Below are 17,596 nucleotides of genomic sequence, written 5' to 3'. Positions count from 1 at the left end.
TACGACCGTGAACTATTGCAGACACAGGCTGCTGCCAGGGCAACTGCGCGACGGCTCATCTCCAATTCGCCTCAAACGGTAAAAAGTGAGCCAGTCGCACCTGTGGACGAAAAGTCCGACTCTACTTCTGTTCACAGCTCCGATAGCGAACAATACATCTACCTTCCTCGTTCACGTATAGATAGGTTGAAGACGTTTCGAATCATCCCTGGAAAGTAAGTTCTCCTCTCGTAGCGCTTGATTTCGAGAGACATAGTAACGGGGCTTTCATAGGCAAAATGTCTTATTTCAGAGCTTTATCCGCCGACTAAAGCACATGTGCAGCTTTCCTATCATGTTTTTGTGTGTATTTGAGCATGGTGTACACTTGATGGTATTCTCCGTCATGAGCGGAACCTGGACAACCGTATTTACTCCATATGGCTTTACTTCCGGCATTATCGGTGTCTTCTACATCTGTTCAACTATCGGTGCTTTCATAGCAAACATTTTTCTGCGGTTATGGCGGGGATTGGTTCCATTTGTTTGCAAGGCGAAGGTATAAACAGCCTGGTTTATCCCAGTACTTGATGGCGTTCCTCAGACTAACAGGTTTTAGAAACGGCGGGATCCGCGAGCCGGAATATAGCATTTAGACATATCTATATCAATTCCAATGTCAGTTGCTTTGATTATATTTGGCGTTGGGGGAGAACACCATATTTACATAAGTGAAATTTAGCAAAAGCAGAGCGGAGAACTGACACCATGTAGTGGATAGACCAACGATCCCCACCCTTCCAGCAGTGCTTTAATACATTCCATAACATCCCTCGGACTACTAATACACCAAAGTCAACGAAACAAGAGTATTGAAAAACGGTTGAGGCTGAATCGTCATGCTGAGTAATTTGTGCATGGCGTCTACTCGTAGACTGAGATTATTTCTGCTCGGCCCCTACCGATGTTGGTCTGCCACTGCAACGGTAGTGGTTAACTCATTCAGAGCAGTTTCAAGAACCCTGTCCCTCTAGCTTAGTATCTTTAACCATTTACGGCGAATTCTCCCTCTTCTTCCACGCATGGTAAGTGTGATCATGTTTAAACCCAGCTTATGTCGAGGTTGTCCCGCGCTTCTCCACTTTTCCCCCGGGCCAAGCCTCAAAGTCATCAATCAGCCTCTCAAATGATTTCCAACCTCTCGTTACTTGCCACATATACATCACGGTAGCTAAAGTTTATACAATCCATCATATATTTTGATCATCCCTATAGATGTATGTACGAGATGGCTTGGTGTCTTCCCCGACTATCGGACTTAACAAGAAGCCTCTCGATCGTTTTCAGAGCTGAGAGATACTTGTATACTTGTATTGCTTCAGTCGACAAAATCTACCCGTACTTGTTACAAAAAGCTTTTGGGCAGTAGTACATTCTTCCACTTCCAGTTTACAAGACGAGCTGCTCTACTAGAGCTAGCCTCTTACTATCTGGTCTCTGGGACGTGCATTGTAGAATGATCAACCCGAAGAATGGATCCAATCTAGCTTTTATAGGAATCTGGCTAACTGTTGATCTAGATATAGAAGTTTAGCTTGCTTGTATAAATACAATTTAATGGTCATGTATTCACATTTTCTCTTATCGTCCATATTTAACACGACTACTGGGTGGTCAAGCTGGACATGATTACGGCTTGTTCTGTGTCAGGTAGGTGGTGCCGCGGTGGGACGTTAAATCAAACCAAGCGGTGCAAATCTCGAGTGAATACAACACTGTCACAAGCGTTGATCTTCTGCAGATGCCTTCCTTTCCCTTAAATTCGTTTGTTCCTTTCCTCGATCCCAACTTATTCACGCACACCTGGATTTTTGAACGCAATGATTTCTCGCTTTCGTGGCCAGAAGGAGCCCAAGGTAGGCATTACCGAAGAAGCTTCCTCTGTTGACGGTGGTACGCGCATTGGCAGCACGACATCTGATGCTCCTGACGTTGAGATCGAAGCCGTTGCGAATGCCCATCTCAAGACGTTCAACAAGCTCCACGAGTTCGATCCCAATCTACCAGAAGATCTGCGACTGGCCGCCAACGCAGCTGCAGAGAACCATGATCTAAAGGACGAGCTTAAGCTCGAGCAGGAGGTCAGCGACAACTCTCCATATCCCGAGGTTCGAGCTGCGGTGCGCAATTATGATGAAGGTGGTCCAGCAAACACTGTTCGCGCATGGGTGATAGGCATGGTGTTGGTAACAATCGCTTCTGGTCTCAACCAACTCTTCTTCCTGAGATACCCAAATTTCGCTCTCAGCTCTCTCATCTGTCAATTGGTCGCCTATCCAATCGGATGCGCCTGGGCGAGATGGTTGCCCGAATGGGAATTCAATTGGTTTGGATTAAGATGGAAATTAAACCCCGGTCCGTTCAACATGAAAGAGCATACAGTAATCACAGTTATGGCAAACTGCTCTTTGAGCGGTCCTGTTGCCTACTCTGTCGATACTATTATTGCTCTGAAGGGGTTCTACAAGAAAGATTTAGGCTGGGGCTTTAACCTTCTTCTCACGGTTTCCAACCAGGTCATCGGCTATGGACTTGCTGGTGTTTGTCGTCGATTCCTCGTTTGGCCTGCTGCCATGATCTGGCCTACGAATCTTGTGAGCACGTCTATCTTCTACGCCTTACACGATCACCGGAAATCCGACCCTGAGAAGACCAGTGGCTGGAGCATTGGCCGATATCGCTACTTCCTCTACGTCGTTCTAGGGTCTTTTGGCTGGCACTGGTTCCCAGAGCTTATCGCTCCATTTCTCAGTGTGTTTGCATTCGTGACTTGGATCAAACCAAACAGCCCAGTCATCAACCAACTCTTCGGCGGCTCATCAGGACTCTCTTTGATTCCAATTACTTTCGACTGGAACATTGTCACTCAATTCATTCAGAGCCCACTGCAATACCCGGTTTTTGCAATGGTAAATGTCGCCATAAGCATGATTCTCTTCTTCTGGATCATCACCCCTGCGTTGCATTTCTCCGGGACTTATTATGGCGAATACCTCCCTATCCTGGATAACACCATTCGCGACAATACGGGGAAAGCCTACAACGTCACCAAAGTCCTGACACCGGATCTTCGATTTGACGCTGCGGCCTACAAAGAGTATTCTCCTCTTTTCATGTCTCAAGGAAATATATGGTTCTATTCCATGTCATTTGCAGCAATTTCTGGGGTTCTAGTCCATACTGCTTTATACGAACGCAAAGCTATTTGGGCGAGATTCAAGGATGCTCGTGTTGAGGATGAGGATATACACAGAAGACTTATGCGCAAATACAAGGAAGTACCTGAGTGGTAAGTGCATATCTTCCTGCATGAACCAAGATGGAAACCTAACAAGAACTTTTCACCTAGGTGGTACATAGCGATCTTCGTTGTAATGTTTGCAGTTTCTATCGTGGTTGTACAGGGTGAGTCGGCTTTCCTTTAGATTGAAGTCAAATACTAACCTCATTATAGTATGGGACACAGGGCTGCCCGTCTGGGCACTGATCCTTGCCTACACGCTGCCAATCATATTCATGGTTCCCATTGGCATTGTCCAAGCCGTCACAAACTTCCAGATCGGACTGAACATCATTACTGAACTGATTGTCGGTTTCATGCTCCCAGGTCGTCCCATCGCAATGATGCTATTCAAAGCTTACGGGTACTTACTCCTCCCCCTCCCCCTCCCTCTCTTTACAAATCCCTCGCCTCGTCTCCCCCCTCCCGCAAACCAATTCCTAACACTCCATCCCCCAAATACAGCTACGCTCCCATGTATCAAGGATTACTATTTACGGGAGATCTAAAATTGGGCCACTACATGAAGGTGCCACCCCGCACTCTGATGGCCGCACAAGGTGTAGCTACTTTCTGGGCGGCAATAGTTAACGTCGCTGTCTTGGAATGGGCCTTTAGCGCCATCAAAAACATCTGCGATCCTGGAAATACCAACAGTTACATCTGCCCTGTCGGCCGCAGCGCCTTCAACTCCTCCGTCATCTTCGGCGTCATCGGGCCCCAACGTCTTTTCGGCATGAACGGTCTCTACAAGAACTTCCTCTGGATGTTCCTTGTTGGCGCCCTCACACCTTGCCTCTTCTACACCCTCACCCGCATGTTCCCCAAGAGCAAAGTGCGCTATCTCTCTACACCTCTCATCTTCGGTGGCGTCCTTTTCATTCCCCCAGCGACACCTTTGACCTATATGTCGTGGGTCATCGTTGGCTTAACATTCAACTATTTCATACGCCGCAAGTACACCGGATGGTGGAACCAATACAACTACCTCACTTCCGGCGGCTTGGATCTCGGTCTTGCGCTCTGCTTGGTTGTTATGTTCTTCGCGGTGTCGCTCCCCCAGAAAGCTTTCCCGGATTGGTGGGGTACAACGGTTGTAGCCAATACTCTTGATAGTTTGGATGCTGCTGTTCAGACGAAGCTTCCAAAAGGACAGACTTTTGGTCCGCCGAAGGGGAGTTGGTCGTAAATGTTGGATGGTGGTTTAGGAAGGGTGGTAATGATTGCGGAATCGATTGGAAGGGGTGGGGAGGAGTACCTTAGACGTAACAATATTCTAGGCTTTTAGGATGAATTAATAATGATGCCTAGTATCTAGGCCATATCTTCGAGAGCCATCGCATCTTTCAAGTTCTTCTACTTGCAAACCATGTCCCTCGACTATGCACCCCCGTAGGCGCGCTGGCCTTCTTTTACCTCCACTTAGATAGAGTCTCTTTTTTAACCTCTTTTACTCCGACCTATATATAAACACGTCAGCTGGCAATGGCATGGTCAACCCCGCGGAGGACAAGCTTATATTAGTGCTGCATTTTCCACTGTATCCACCGCGAGCCGATCCGAGATTCCGTTTCAAGGGTCAGCAGAGCAATGAGCAAGATCTTCGCAAGAAGGCGTCTAGATGCAAGCACACCATATTTCGAGATTTTTAAGATGATGCTGAGAAGGTGAGGACACAAGGAAAACATCTGCTGGTGGAAAATTCAGGGGTAAGATTAGGATCTGGGCTTTGATCTCGGCAATCGGCTGGCTAAATTTACATGAAATTCAGGCTCATTCTCCCCGCGACAACATCCTTCCAACCAACTTATCCAGGTACCAAAGCTGTGCTGGGTCTGGTTATTTTATCAATCAATTAAAAGCACTACTACCATCATGCGCCCCCCTCCCCAAGCGTACCGTAATCAATCTCAGATATACAAAGTACTTACCGTTTGTTGTTGTGGCGCCACGGTCGAAACGGACCGTCGTCTCGTGAAGTGGCGTGGTCTTCCGCGCCTGAACCTCTGGGAATGGAGAATAGTATCCCCGCCTGCACCCCGGAACATGGCTGAAGGACGGTTTGTGGGGTACCGTCTATATTGCCTTCAATCTATTGTAGAATTGTCTCAATGAGGCCCCGCCAGGTACCACACGTCATGTAGTCTCATGTCTTATTTGTGTCTATGGGTTGCGGGGTGGAGAATTTCCTGATCTAGCTTATATACTTTCATGTTTCCAGCTTTAAGTTTTGATAGTTTTCTGCAAACTAGTTTTGCATCGTCTCATTCCATTAGTACTGGAACAATATTGCTATGTTTTTTCTGAATCACCTGGCCCTCGTGGCTGCGAGTCTGTTGGCTGGTTCTGTCAATGCATATACATCCCAAACGTTTACGTGGAAGAATGTCAGGATTGGAGGTATGCATGATTCCGTGTTTGACGAATGTTTACCCTTTGAGAATATCTAATGATATACTTTCAGGCGGTGGAGGATTCGTCCCTGGAATTGTATTCAACCCAACTACAAAAGGTCTTGCGTACGCACGAACAGACATCGGAGGCGCGTATCGTCTGAATGCAGATGATACCTGGACTCCGCTAACTGATTTCGCAAATAACACGAACTGGTGAGTCTCATACTATTCATTGACCGACAAAGGAGGTTGAGCTGAATCTTAAACCGAATAGGCACGATTGGGGGATTGACGCTCTCGCCACGGACCCAGTTGAGACGAATCGTCTTTATCTCGCTGTGGGCATGTATACGATTGACTGGGATCCAAACGTAGGGTCTATCTTGCGCTCTACCGATCAAGGAGCTACGTTCTCTGAGACTAAACTGCCGTTCAAAGTCGGTGGTAATATGCCAGGTCGTGGAGTCGGTGAAGTATTAATCACTTGAAGCAGCATTGTCTTAGTAAGAGAACTGACGATCTGTAGCGTCTTTCGGTTGATCCTAATGAGAACAGTATTCTTTATTTTGGTGCGAGAAGTGGCAATGGGTTGTGGAAGAGTACGGATTATGGTGTCACGTGGGCGAAAGTTACATCTTTCACATGGCCGGGTAAGTATTTTATTTGGAAGGCGGCGAATCGTGCTGACTGTGAGCAGGGACTTATGTCCAGGATGCGAGTTCAGAGTATACTGCGGACCCGGTAGGCATTGCTTGGGTTACGTTTGATTCTACATCTGGAACAAAGGGGACGGCCACTCCGAGAATATTCGTTGGTGAGCTGGTGATCAATCGTTAGATATCTATTTATTGCTAATTGATGTAGGCGTTGTTGATGTCGGCGAATCGGTGTTCAAGTCTGAAGACGGCGGATCTACTTGGGCCTGGGTATCTGGCGAACCGCAATTAGGATTCCTTCCACACAAAGGTGTTCTATCCCCCGCGGAGAAAACACTATACATCTCATACGCCAATGGTGCGGGCCCGTATGATGGAACTAATGGGACGCTTCACAAATACAACATTTCGACGGGAGTCTGGACTGATATTAGCCCCACTTCTCTGGCTTCCACGAATTATGGTTATGGTGGACTGAGTGTTGACTTGCAAAAGCCCGGAACACTTATGGTCGCTGCGCTGAATGATTGGTGGCCAGATGAACTTATTTTCAGAAGCAATGACTCAGGTGCTACCTGGTCTCCGATTTGGTATTTTCTCCTTCCCCTCCGGCTGATTTACATATAACTAATTTTTATAACAGGGCTTGGACAAGCTATCCCAACCAGGATCTGTAAGTTTTGTTTTCGATTTTGACAGATACTATCCTCTAACAGGTTCAAGTTACTACAGTTATGATGTTTCCGCGGCACCTTGGCTTTTTGATACCACTTCCACAGACCAATTCATCAAAAGAGTAGGCTGGATGGTAGAAGCTTTGTCGATTGATCCATTTGATTCAAACCATTGGTGAGTTCTGCTCCATCTGTCAAGTCTCTTGCGAATGCTTACTAGGGAAGGCTTTACGGCACCGGCGCAACAATCTATGGAGGGCATGATCTTCTAAAGTGGGATACAGTCCACAATGTAACCCTGAAGTCGTTAGCAACCGGTATTGAGGAAACAGCAGCCCTAGCTCTTTTGACTCCTCCCGGGGGGCCGCCCTTATTATCAGCCGTTGGAGACATTGGCGGCTTCTACCACAGCTCGCTCGACACAGCTCCTACCCAAGCCTTCCACAACCCAACATACGGCACCACTCGAGATCTCGACTACGCCGGGAACACACCTGCAGATATCGTTCGTTCTGGCGACAGCGATACTGATATTAAAATTGCGCTGTCGTCTGACTTTGGCGCTACATGGAGTGCTGATTATGGCGCTTCAACAACCACTGGCTCGGGAAAGGTTGCTTACTCAGCTGATGGTGATACGGTGTTGCTCATGTCTGGTACGAATGGAACGCTCGTGTCGCAGTATACGGGTACCTTTACTGCTGTATCGACACTTCCGTCTGGAGCTGCTATTGCTTCTGATAAGAGGAATAATACTGTGTTCTACGGTGGTTCTGCTGGCAGGTAAGATAGCTTCCTAGCAATAATTGGGGGAGAAACTCTTACAGGATATCTAGTATCTACGTATCTACGGATACTGCAAAGACTTTTGCGAAAACGGTCGCCCTGGGCTCCTCAACGGCGGTCAATCAGATTCGCGTCAACCCGACAGTAGCAGGCGACGTCTGGGCCTCGACCGACACGGGATTATTCCACTCTCTCGATTACGGAAAGACGTTTACTCAGATTTCCACCTCCACCGGACCAACGGTTGGCTACAGCTTCGGTAAGTCCATCCAGTTTCTCTGTCCCAACACTTACTCACAGTATCTCTAGCATTGGGCGCTGGTTCCACAACCTCAGCTTACCCCGTCCTCTACGGCTTCTTCACCATCTCGGGAACAACGAGCCTCTTCAAGAGCGAGGATACAGGTGCTACTTGGGCCATAATCAGTGATGCGGCGCACGGGTTTGGAGCTGCGAGTTCGAATGTTGTGGGTGCTGATATAAGTACTTATGGACGTGTTTTTGCGGGGACGAATGGGAGGGGCATATTCTACGGCTCGCCTTCGTGAACAATAGTACTCGTACTGTAAGTGTGGCAATAGGACATAGGTAGTCAGGCCTCGGCAATTCTACCAAGAACTTGGAACCCCGAAAACGTTTCCCTTGCCGCTGCTGCACTCACTCCACATATGATATACGTGAAAATTATTCAAATCGGCGGGTCTACCCTCATTTGAGTCCTCGCGATAGTTTTGTCGCACTTCGCATCTCATATGACTCGCGTTGGAGCAGAAGCGTTACACATTGCCAGGGTGGGTCACATCGCCCACGATCCTTCTGGGCCCTTGCATGAACCCTCAAAGGGGTAACGTTACACATTATCTACACACATGCAGAAATCCGCGATAGTAGAACGAGTACTTTCATTGATTTATTTATCCATAATTAAAAACTAAACTTCCTGACCCCCTCCACACTCACGCCACCCAAATCATTCCATTCAGCTGATCTGGTAAACCTTGACAGAGTTGATCTCCCAATAAGCCTGCTGGAAAGCGCTGGGGTTGGCACCCACGTAGGTGTCACAGGATCCATATTGCGAACAGCTGCCGCTGTCGAATACACTGCCCGCCCAATCACCGCAGAACGTGGTATCGAAGACGATGTTCTCGCTCTGGAAGCTGCTGTCGATGTCGCACCCGCTGCCGCCGTTGAATGCTACGACCGGTGTTCCCCAGTTGGCTGTCACTGGGCTTCCGCTGGAGATGTCGGCGGGGATGCTGCCGCGTGCGAAGAACCACTGAGGGGGTGTTAGTATTTTGTTCTGCGAGAGAGAGAGAGAGAGAGAGAGAGAGAGAAGGTAGGCACATTGTGCAACTTACAATGTAGATGCCGGAGCTCTCCCACTGCATAGCGTACACGCCGCCACCATTACTGTTGAAGCTCGTGCCGTAGGCATTTGCAGTTGTCGTAGTGGCACCGCAGCCATCGTGGCCGCTATTGGCATTGCAGTTTGTTTGCAGGAGCGTCGTGCCGCTCTGCGAACCAGCCGTGTTGATAGTGCAGCCCGGTCCGGTGTGAAGTGTGATTTGGTCAGTACCGGCGAGGTTGACGCCTTCCAGGACGTCGATCTCGCCGTTGTTAGGCCAGTTACCGCCTACGAGCCAGAATGCGGGCCAGACGCCACAGATGGACCCGGGCATATGGGCGATGTCGGCGATGAAGAGACCATGCGTATAGGCTTTGTTGCTAGTGACGCGAACGGAGTTGCGGCCGGGGGCTGCGGGGTTCAGGGTGGTGTGATCGACGCCCATGTAGACTTGGTTGTTGTTGGTATTGATAAGGCCTTGGCTTTGGGCTGCGCTTTGGGATTGGTAGTTGACCCAGCCACTGGTTGGGTCAGTGTCGGTGAAACTACAACGAGTTAGTATTTTGATTCTTGTGAGGAGGAAGAGTTGAGAAGATAGAACACTCTTCGGAATCCAAACACCGCAAAATCAAGGAGGGGAAACAAAAAAAAGGGGTAAGTTACAAGGTGAAGGAGTTGAAGAAGTTGCTAGTGTCGTAAGTGTCGACGATACTATAGGTAGCTTCTGCGTTGACCCAAAAAGTTTCGTTTCCGTGGGCTGCGATAGAGGCAGGGTCGGCGCCCACAGGGGATGCATTTATAGCTTTGAGGTAGCTGAGGAGGCTGATGCCGAAGAGTGTTGACTTGAATCCCATGATGGCGAAATATGTCCAAATAAATACTATGTACAGATATATAGAGAGGACCTAGCAAATATAAAATGCAGAATATATACAGAGAGAAAGTGAAAAGGGGTAAAGGTCGAAGTGATTCTGAATGATAATACAAGCAGGAAATTTCAAATATACTCGAGTGACCTACTCATTATATATTCATCAAGAGCTTGCCTCGGAGTGAACCAAGACAGCTTCAAAAGCTAAGATGATAAGCTTGACGAGAGAAGGAAACTGCTTTAGCCTTCTAGGGAACTTGAGCCGTGGGAAAGAAGTTCGATCTTTGGTTTGAGGTGGGAAAAGACTGGATTGTAGAGAGAATCCGCTAGGTAGACTGGTCTCAAAGCTTGAAGAGATACACAATATGACCAACGCGAGGCAGTAACGTGGCATCGTCATGTTTCCCTGATGTAAAGAACGAATCATTTGACAGCAGGCTAAGCAAGTAAAAGAGACAATCCTGGATAAAGATTAGAAGTTATCCATTTAAACATGCGAACAAGCAAAAAGGGGGGTCCTTCTACAGCCTCGAGGAGAGGTTACACGCTTGTAAAAGTATAGATCGGCACATAAGGTTAAGGAACAGGAAGGTGATCTTCGGTCACAGACCCGGCATCGATCGGACGAAGTACTAGAAGGAGATGTTTGCAGTAGCGGCACAAGGCGCTTGATCCAAAGGATTTGGAGGCTGGCTTGTTCGTGGGGATGTGTGGAGTATGTATTGCAGCAGATTCGTGCATCGGATACCGGTCATTAGGTAGAGATTTGGCATAATTTTCGATGGACGAATAGGAGGTCTGGTAACCCTGCCAAGCATTGATTGTCAGGGGATCACGCTCATCTCCCGCACCAAAGGATTTACGTACGGACGTACAAGTAAACCAACGTGATCGTGGTAGCACTGCACTGGACTCATTATAGGGCCGAGTAACGACCGGATAGGCTCTTCCTGAGTCTCGGGGCGAAGGGGCGAAGTTGCAATGATTGTGCTGATAGGTCACGAGTTTATATAAACGTGGCGAGTGGCTTACCTAGGATGGATTAAGTCTAGAGAATGACTTTAGATTCTGGGCGAGACTTGAGGCGCAAGGATTCATCATTGGTTCATCCCAAGTACTACGAATCTCAAAGCTTAATATTCCTGGTAGGCGCAGTATCTGGGAAGATTCAGGTTCAGGGAGCGTTACCAGGTAACTACTACCTACGTAATTCGTACTCGTAAAGTCTCCTATTATGCAAGCTAGTATAAGGTTTTGCTTGCAGTTTATTGTCATCAACTTAATAAGCAAAGCAGTATTACTTTTTGTACCTTTAATACCATAAAAACTAATAGTTTTTATTCATCTTAATAGGAGTCTAGGACGGATTCGCGATGAACTATCAGCGCTCCAGTTACTACGATACTGCATCCCTTTAATCTCTTTTATACTGCATTTTGCTTGGTTGGTTGTTCTATTGAGTTCAGTTTCGCAAGCATCGAGTACTCCGTACTTTGCACCTTCCTTTTATGTCATGGTAGGCGCAGTACAAATGTCCTTGAAAGCATTATTCAGCGCACGGCGAGGTAATTCCCTAAAAATCGTTCGACGTGTTCACCTTTCGTCAACTCGTGTCATCTTTCTGGAAATAGAAACTGGTATCTTGGCAATATCTATCTGTCTAGACTTGTACGAAGTACTTCGTACAGACTGGACTGCGTGCTGCACTAAGAGTTAAGCAAAGAACCTCAGGCATATAATAATCAATGGAGTAAGCACAATAAACAGATGGCTATATGGGCAGACAAACATTCTAGCTTGAATCTTCTAAACTCATCTCAAATCTCTTGTTACGCTATGTGGAGAGACGCTAGTCTCGATAAGTGATGGGTCTGCATTTTGAGGTTATTCCCACTTCTACTTTCGATACTCTTAGTATTTTCTCTTGTAGTTGACTTAGTCAATAGACTTGTCTATTAATGCTCTACCACTCCTCGATCCCTTCCCGCTCCATGTTAACTATGCATAAGCTTTGTCAGAATCCCGCTGCTGACTCATCTTGACACGTAGGTGTTGCGGTGAACCCAATTCAGCAAGAATATAAGTTGGGAGAATATTAGCCCATGTCAAAGATTCAGCGAGGCAGACTTCGTCACGTACATCGATAACTTTTCAGGCCGAAAGCTTCAAGCATCTAGATACTACTTCACCATCTAAACGACATAACACTTGCGTCAAGCCGGCATTCTTGCATGACCATGACGGCCGAACAACCCCCGGTCACGGATCTCGCTTCACTTCTCGCAACCCCTATTTTCACCCCCATCCCAGAAGCTTCGTTCAGCTCCGTCCTCAACTCATCACCATTCATACCAATCCCTCAGGCCCTCAACCTCCGCACAATCTCATCTCCAAACCTCCCTCCAAACACCATTTTTCGCTCTGGGACGCTTTCCCACTTACCGGCTGCAAGTCTCGCAACGCTCAAAGATAAGTACAACATCACCACTATCTTTGACCTTCGTGGATCACACGAGACAGCGCGCTCGCCAAGTGTGAAAATCGAGGGGATAGAGACGATCTGGATCGCGACTGATCGAGATTTTCTATTCCAGGGCGATGGAGAAAATACACCCGGCGCTGAGGAAGATGAGTTCGGCAAGCCTGCGCATCGGGACCATGTAAAGCCAATCGAGTTTACGACCAATGAAGGAGAAGATGGATATGTAAAGCTATACACGAATTTCCTGCATACGCACAAGGAGCCGTACAAGGCAGTATTTGAACGGCTGAGAGATGACCGTGGAGGAATACTGATCCATTGCACTGGTCCGTAGCATCTCAACTTCTAACCAATTTCCTACTTTTTAGTATTCTGAGAGTACAGTAATACGAAGGTGTTTGAACTAACTGAACAACTGCAACTAAAAGCTGGCAAAGATCGCACGGGCATCCTCGCAGCTCTCATACTAGCTCTCGTGGACGCGCCAGCGGAGGAAATCGCTACAGATTACGCTCTAACCCGCATCGGCATCGAGCCGTTCCGGGAATACCTCCTCGCGGCTCTGCTGAAGCAGATGGGGAAGACTGAGAGCATTGAGGCATTTGAAGATCCTGGGATGGCGGAGCTGTGTGGTGTTAGAGGACGCACAATTCTCGCGGTTTTGGAATGGATGGGCAGGAAATGGGGAAGTGGGGGGGAGGGTAAGTATCCGGGCGTTGAGGGTTATTTGATTCGGGAGTTGGGGCTTGAGGTTGCGGATGTTGAGAAGATCAGAAGGAATCTTGCTGCTGGAGGGGTATAGATTCAATGAATACCATTGTTTATTTGAAATAAAGGTCGCAAGTAGACATGGAAACTTTATTGAGATTTGTTGAAAGCAAAGCTGGGGAACTGGACGCCCGGGTACTACCGAGAGCCTCTACGGGTGTTTATTCTACCTATAGCATATAGTAAGAATGAAACAGCTTAATTACCAGTCTTGCCAGATGTATCACCTGGCAGGCTGGCACATAAAAGTTCTAAGTGGCCAGCATGGGCCCCTCTTTTTATTTTTGAGGCCTTGAAGGAATGGAAACTGGTATTATTATTCTCCTCACTTGAGGAGAACAACTAAGTAGCTAGCTGCTAGTAGCAAAGCTTTCCCGCAATCATGGCTCACTATTCAGTACATGGCGATACATTTGAATTTGATGCGAGAATGAGTGGATCGCATTGTTTTGAAAGAATATATGGCGCCATCTACATCTCAGAGCAGTGACAGATAATGTACAGGTCTGGCTCCAAAAGCTATATCTATATATACACACAAAAAAGATTCCTTTCTACCCGATCCTACCCTTTTGACGAACTCCATGTTACGCCTAGCCTGAGCCCCTTTTCATGTTTTCATATTGTGCTTTGCTTAAATCTTTTGATGAAACGCACTCCTGGCAATCTTGCTCCGCAACCTCTTTCCAAAAATATACATTGGGAGAGACGCTGCGCTCACAGCCAGATTCGCAATCGCCACAATCAAGAACACGCTCTTGGGACCGCTTGTCTCAAACCATCCATTGACAAAGTTACTCATGACTAGCGACAGCAGTGCCTTGACGAAGTTCATGGTGACGAATGCCTGCGCAGCATGGTTATTATGGCAATCCATAACGTACGTGAACATGGAGCTTGTAGCGAATGGGACGGCGAAGGTTTGCACGCCGAGAAAGGCGATGGGGATGTAGATGGGGGCGCCGGCCGCGACGCTGAATCCAAAACCGACGTAAGCGGTGGTGGACAGAGTCGCGGCGACGAACATGAGGACGAGGCGGAATTCAGGCTCGTAGATGCCGTTGTTCAGCCTGGTCATGAGTTGGACGACGAAATCGGCGCAGTATCCTGCGGTGAGGGTGCCGACGAGACCAACAGCGAAGAGCGGGAGGTTGGTGAGGCCGATGGCGGAAGAGGAGAGGTTGTAAGGGGCTGCGGAGAAAATGGTGTCTTGGAGTAGGGCGATGAGAGTGAGACCAGCGGCGTAGAATGAATATGTGAAAGCGGCGTATATGACAACGGGGAATGTGATGAGGGGGAGCGGCTTGAAGGACATGCGCCAGAAGCCTGCTTTAGAGACGCGGCCTTGAAAGATGGTGAGACGCTGGCGGTAGGTTTTCGGTGGATCTGGAAGCACAATCTCGTATACGCGTAGAGAAGACTTGTCGAAGATGACTTCGGTTTCGCGGTCTTTGTCGAAGAAGACGGTCTCGGGGACGAAGAAATACATGGCGGGGAGAATGCCTGCGTAGAGAAGGCCGCATATTCCGAATGTGAATTTGAAGCCTAAGTTTTGGATGATGAACCCAGCAATGAGTTGTCTAGTCTGCATTAGTATTGGGAATATTATAGGGGAATTGCCCCAGCTTACCCGAGTTTGACACCTCCCATGACAAACAAGTTCCAAATACTCAACATCTTCCCTTTCTCGTGGACGAAGAATATCTCGGATACTGTGGCGCTGATGAGAGTTTCAAAAGGGGCAGCAGCGAAACCTTGAACTACTCTCATGATAGTTAATGAAATAAAGCTCTGTGATGAATTAGATGAGTAAACTTTAATTGGGCATTCAAGACCTACAGCGGCGAAGAATCCCCAAGCACTAGTTCCTAACAAAGCAATCGTAGCAATGATGAAGACTGGTCGTTTGCCCCATACTACAGCCGCTGCTGCCGTAAAGAATGTTCCGGCACCAGTCGTAAGTTGTAAGAGTCCGACGATGCTGAACGATATCTGATCTGCGGAAACATGGAAAGTGGAAGCAATCTCATCGAAGCCGGTAGTGATCATAGGACCAAGTGAGACGGTAACACCAGCTGTCAAGGAAAGTATCATGAGGATAGTGATTTTTGTCCCCATCGACCAGTTGAGAGGATCATTGGGCGAGTCTGACGGCTGTGGTTGGAGGACAATATCCCCTCTCTTCTTTGGCTCCTCATATTCCCAGTCCTCGAGCTTAGACGCATCGACTTTCTCATTGAGGTTGACTGTCCCCGGGATATTGGGGTATCTCTTATCTTCTAGTACTCCCCAACCCATCTTCGCGCACACTCAGTAACAAATGAAAGAAGCCGTTTAATAACCCCAGAACCCCCAACTCATCCCTTCCCCAAAGAATCGAAAACTAAAAGTTACGGAAGTCGAAGTGAAATCTTATACGGATTCGCCAGCGACAGGCCGCAAAGAGTGAGTGTATTCAAAGGAATAGCAAGAACGAACGGAAAATCAGATGTTTTGGGACCCCCATACTGGCTGGAGCATGATAGTACTTAACAGCCCAGAAAAGTGGAAACATAGGTGCATCTGATAAAGGGCCACTCACTCAAGGAGAAGTTGGTATGGATGATAGTGGAGAGTTTCACTTGCCAGTACGCAGCTCACAGAACACTTACGGCGGAGCCGCGTTTCCATATCTCGCTGGCGCTCTACACACTGTCCACCAAACGAGCCATAGAGATTGTCCGTAGGGCATTCTCAGCCTGCTCGCCGTCCGAAGGACCTAGACCCACAAGCTATTCTAGGAGAGTTACGAAGATGGGCTTAGGCAAAAGTGGCAGTGGGATCACAGTCGATCATTGATGCGATGGCGATTCAACAATGCAAGTTTTGGATTCACAGATCCAGCAAGTCGAACAATTTGCGTCCTTGTAATAGCAACTGGTGACGAATCTTGAAGTCTCACCATCACCGGTCATAGGCCAAATGTGGCTGCTCCACTCGGAGAATTCTCTTGGCAGCAAGGTTGAGGCTCGAAAGTTAAGACGGCTGCGTGGGGGGGCCTGGGGGGGGGGGCGCCTGGTAATAATCGCCAACATAAGTTATTCCCTGCAGGAGGATAACGACATCCAAAACAAGAGCCTGCACGGGCTCTTATTTGCTTCAGATAAGCCGTTTCGAGGCAGGTTTTTGCGGCAACGATATCCGATGCTCTGGTACTGATCTGATGTCGTCCAATGAGACTGTCTGGCTTATTACTGAAGTGCTTCGTAGATGCAACGAGCAGGAGCCGACAGGAAGTACTACCGGAAGCCCTATTTACTCCACTATTTATTTGCATGCGGCCCGCACCCGCGCCTACTTCGTACCTGCTGGGGCGTTGAGAAGCACTTGCATCGCCAGACGTCAAACATCAGTCACTATCCAATTTGATTTTGCCAAGGAGCCACTCTACTTGTCACAATGGGATGGGGCTCATGTCTCGCCTGAGATAAATTAAAGGACGAATGTGTACTGTAATAGCAAGAAGATTCTAATGATAAGATGGCATTTCAGAAATACAAACAGCATAAAGAAACAACGCTCAGCCATAAACACGCGGACACCACAGGCAGGCGCAGTGTTTTTTTTTTTATTGAATATCGACTTTGGCGATGCGAGTATCTTGTATAGGACTTCGTCATCTCGTGAAGCTATTCAAAGCTGCATACGTGGTAATTTCAATTGCCAAGTGGATGTGGGCCAACAGGGAGCTTGTTTTGCTCATCGGGGTTGTTTCAGGCTAGAAGGGGGTTTCAGGACGAGCATCGCCCCGCTGAAAGACGTCAGACCCGTTATTATCTAACGCCCCCCTCGATACTATCAAGGGGTCGTTAGACATATCAACAGAACAAAAATATTTACTTACAAGTGGACATTGGCTCTGGAAGTTTGTGAGTGATGGTGCCGTTACTGCCGATAGGGTGGCTACGGAGGTACTGTATATCTAATTCATTAAGGGCAGGAGGTCTTTGAAACTTGAAAATGAGAGTTATGCGACACATTCGTTGAATGTATAAGGAAGCTGGGCAAATGAAGATTGACTTCATTCAGGTAATATACATAGGGGCAGCAGCCTGAGATTAGGTAGAAATGCCTAACTTACCCGTCAAGCCCTGACAGGACCCCTCTCGAGATCCAACTCGGGCAAACTATGCGTTGCCCATCAAAGTCTACTCTCTATCGTCTGACAATGCATTATACAATTCGATCAAGCACCGTTGCTTGTTGGGAAGCAACTGAGGCCGATTCAATATTCCAACGGATGTTTGGTTCGTGGTT

At 47.7% G+C, this 17,596-nt stretch overlaps 5 protein-coding genes across 5 annotated transcripts; 3 read left to right on the top strand and 2 right to left on the bottom strand.

The window, feature by feature from the left end:
- Nucleotides 1-1,859: 1,859 nt before the first annotated feature.
- On the top strand, nt 1,860-4,508 carry isp4_2 (Sexual differentiation process protein isp4; the record flags this gene model as incomplete). Its single annotated transcript, XM_031151612.1, has 4 exons — nt 1,860-3,328; nt 3,389-3,444; nt 3,494-3,683; nt 3,785-4,508. The coding sequence occupies 4 exons, from the start codon at nt 1,860-1,862 to the stop codon at nt 4,506-4,508; spliced, it is 2,439 nt and encodes an 812-aa protein (XP_031002909.1).
- A 1,105-nt stretch (nt 4,509-5,613) lies between these two features.
- cel74a (Xyloglucanase) lies at nt 5,614-8,379 on the top strand (the record flags this gene model as incomplete). Its single annotated transcript, XM_031151611.1, has 11 exons — nt 5,614-5,719; nt 5,784-5,928; nt 5,990-6,188; nt 6,242-6,365; nt 6,413-6,529; nt 6,580-6,961; nt 7,015-7,044; nt 7,104-7,167; nt 7,266-7,828; nt 7,873-8,090; nt 8,132-8,379. 11 exons carry the CDS (start codon nt 5,614-5,616, stop codon nt 8,377-8,379), a joined length of 2,196 nt encoding a protein of 731 aa, XP_031002910.1.
- A 431-nt stretch (nt 8,380-8,810) lies between these two features.
- On the bottom strand, nt 8,811-10,033 carry LHYA1_G006675 (putative endo-1,3(4)-beta-glucanase; the record flags this gene model as incomplete). Its single annotated transcript, XM_031151610.1, has 3 exons — nt 8,811-9,110; nt 9,193-9,724; nt 9,843-10,033. 3 exons carry the CDS (start codon nt 10,031-10,033, stop codon nt 8,811-8,813), a joined length of 1,023 nt encoding a protein of 340 aa, XP_031002908.1.
- Nucleotides 10,034-12,287: 2,254 nt separating this feature from the next.
- On the top strand, nt 12,288-13,334 carry iphP_1 (Tyrosine-protein phosphatase; the record flags this gene model as incomplete). The annotated part of the gene is made up of 2 exons (XM_031151609.1): nt 12,288-12,858; nt 12,961-13,334. The coding sequence occupies 2 exons, from the start codon at nt 12,288-12,290 to the stop codon at nt 13,332-13,334; spliced, it is 945 nt and encodes a 314-aa protein (XP_031002916.1).
- A 600-nt stretch (nt 13,335-13,934) lies between these two features.
- On the bottom strand, nt 13,935-15,598 carry LHYA1_G006673 (putative MFS-type transporter protein; the record flags this gene model as incomplete). Its single annotated transcript, XM_031151608.1, has 3 exons — nt 13,935-14,880; nt 14,931-15,091; nt 15,140-15,598. 3 exons carry the CDS (start codon nt 15,596-15,598, stop codon nt 13,935-13,937), a joined length of 1,566 nt encoding a protein of 521 aa, XP_031002913.1.
- Between the last annotated feature and the right edge of the window lie 1,998 nt (nt 15,599-17,596).

Source organism: Lachnellula hyalina (genome assembly GCF_007821495.1).
Source record: "Lachnellula hyalina strain CBS 185.66 chromosome Unknown contig00145, whole genome shotgun sequence".
NCBI lineage: Eukaryota > Fungi > Ascomycota > Leotiomycetes > Helotiales > Lachnaceae > Lachnellula > Lachnellula hyalina.
The sequence above is the reverse complement of the archived record's forward strand: the minus strand, read 5'-3'. Positions and strand labels throughout refer to the sequence as shown.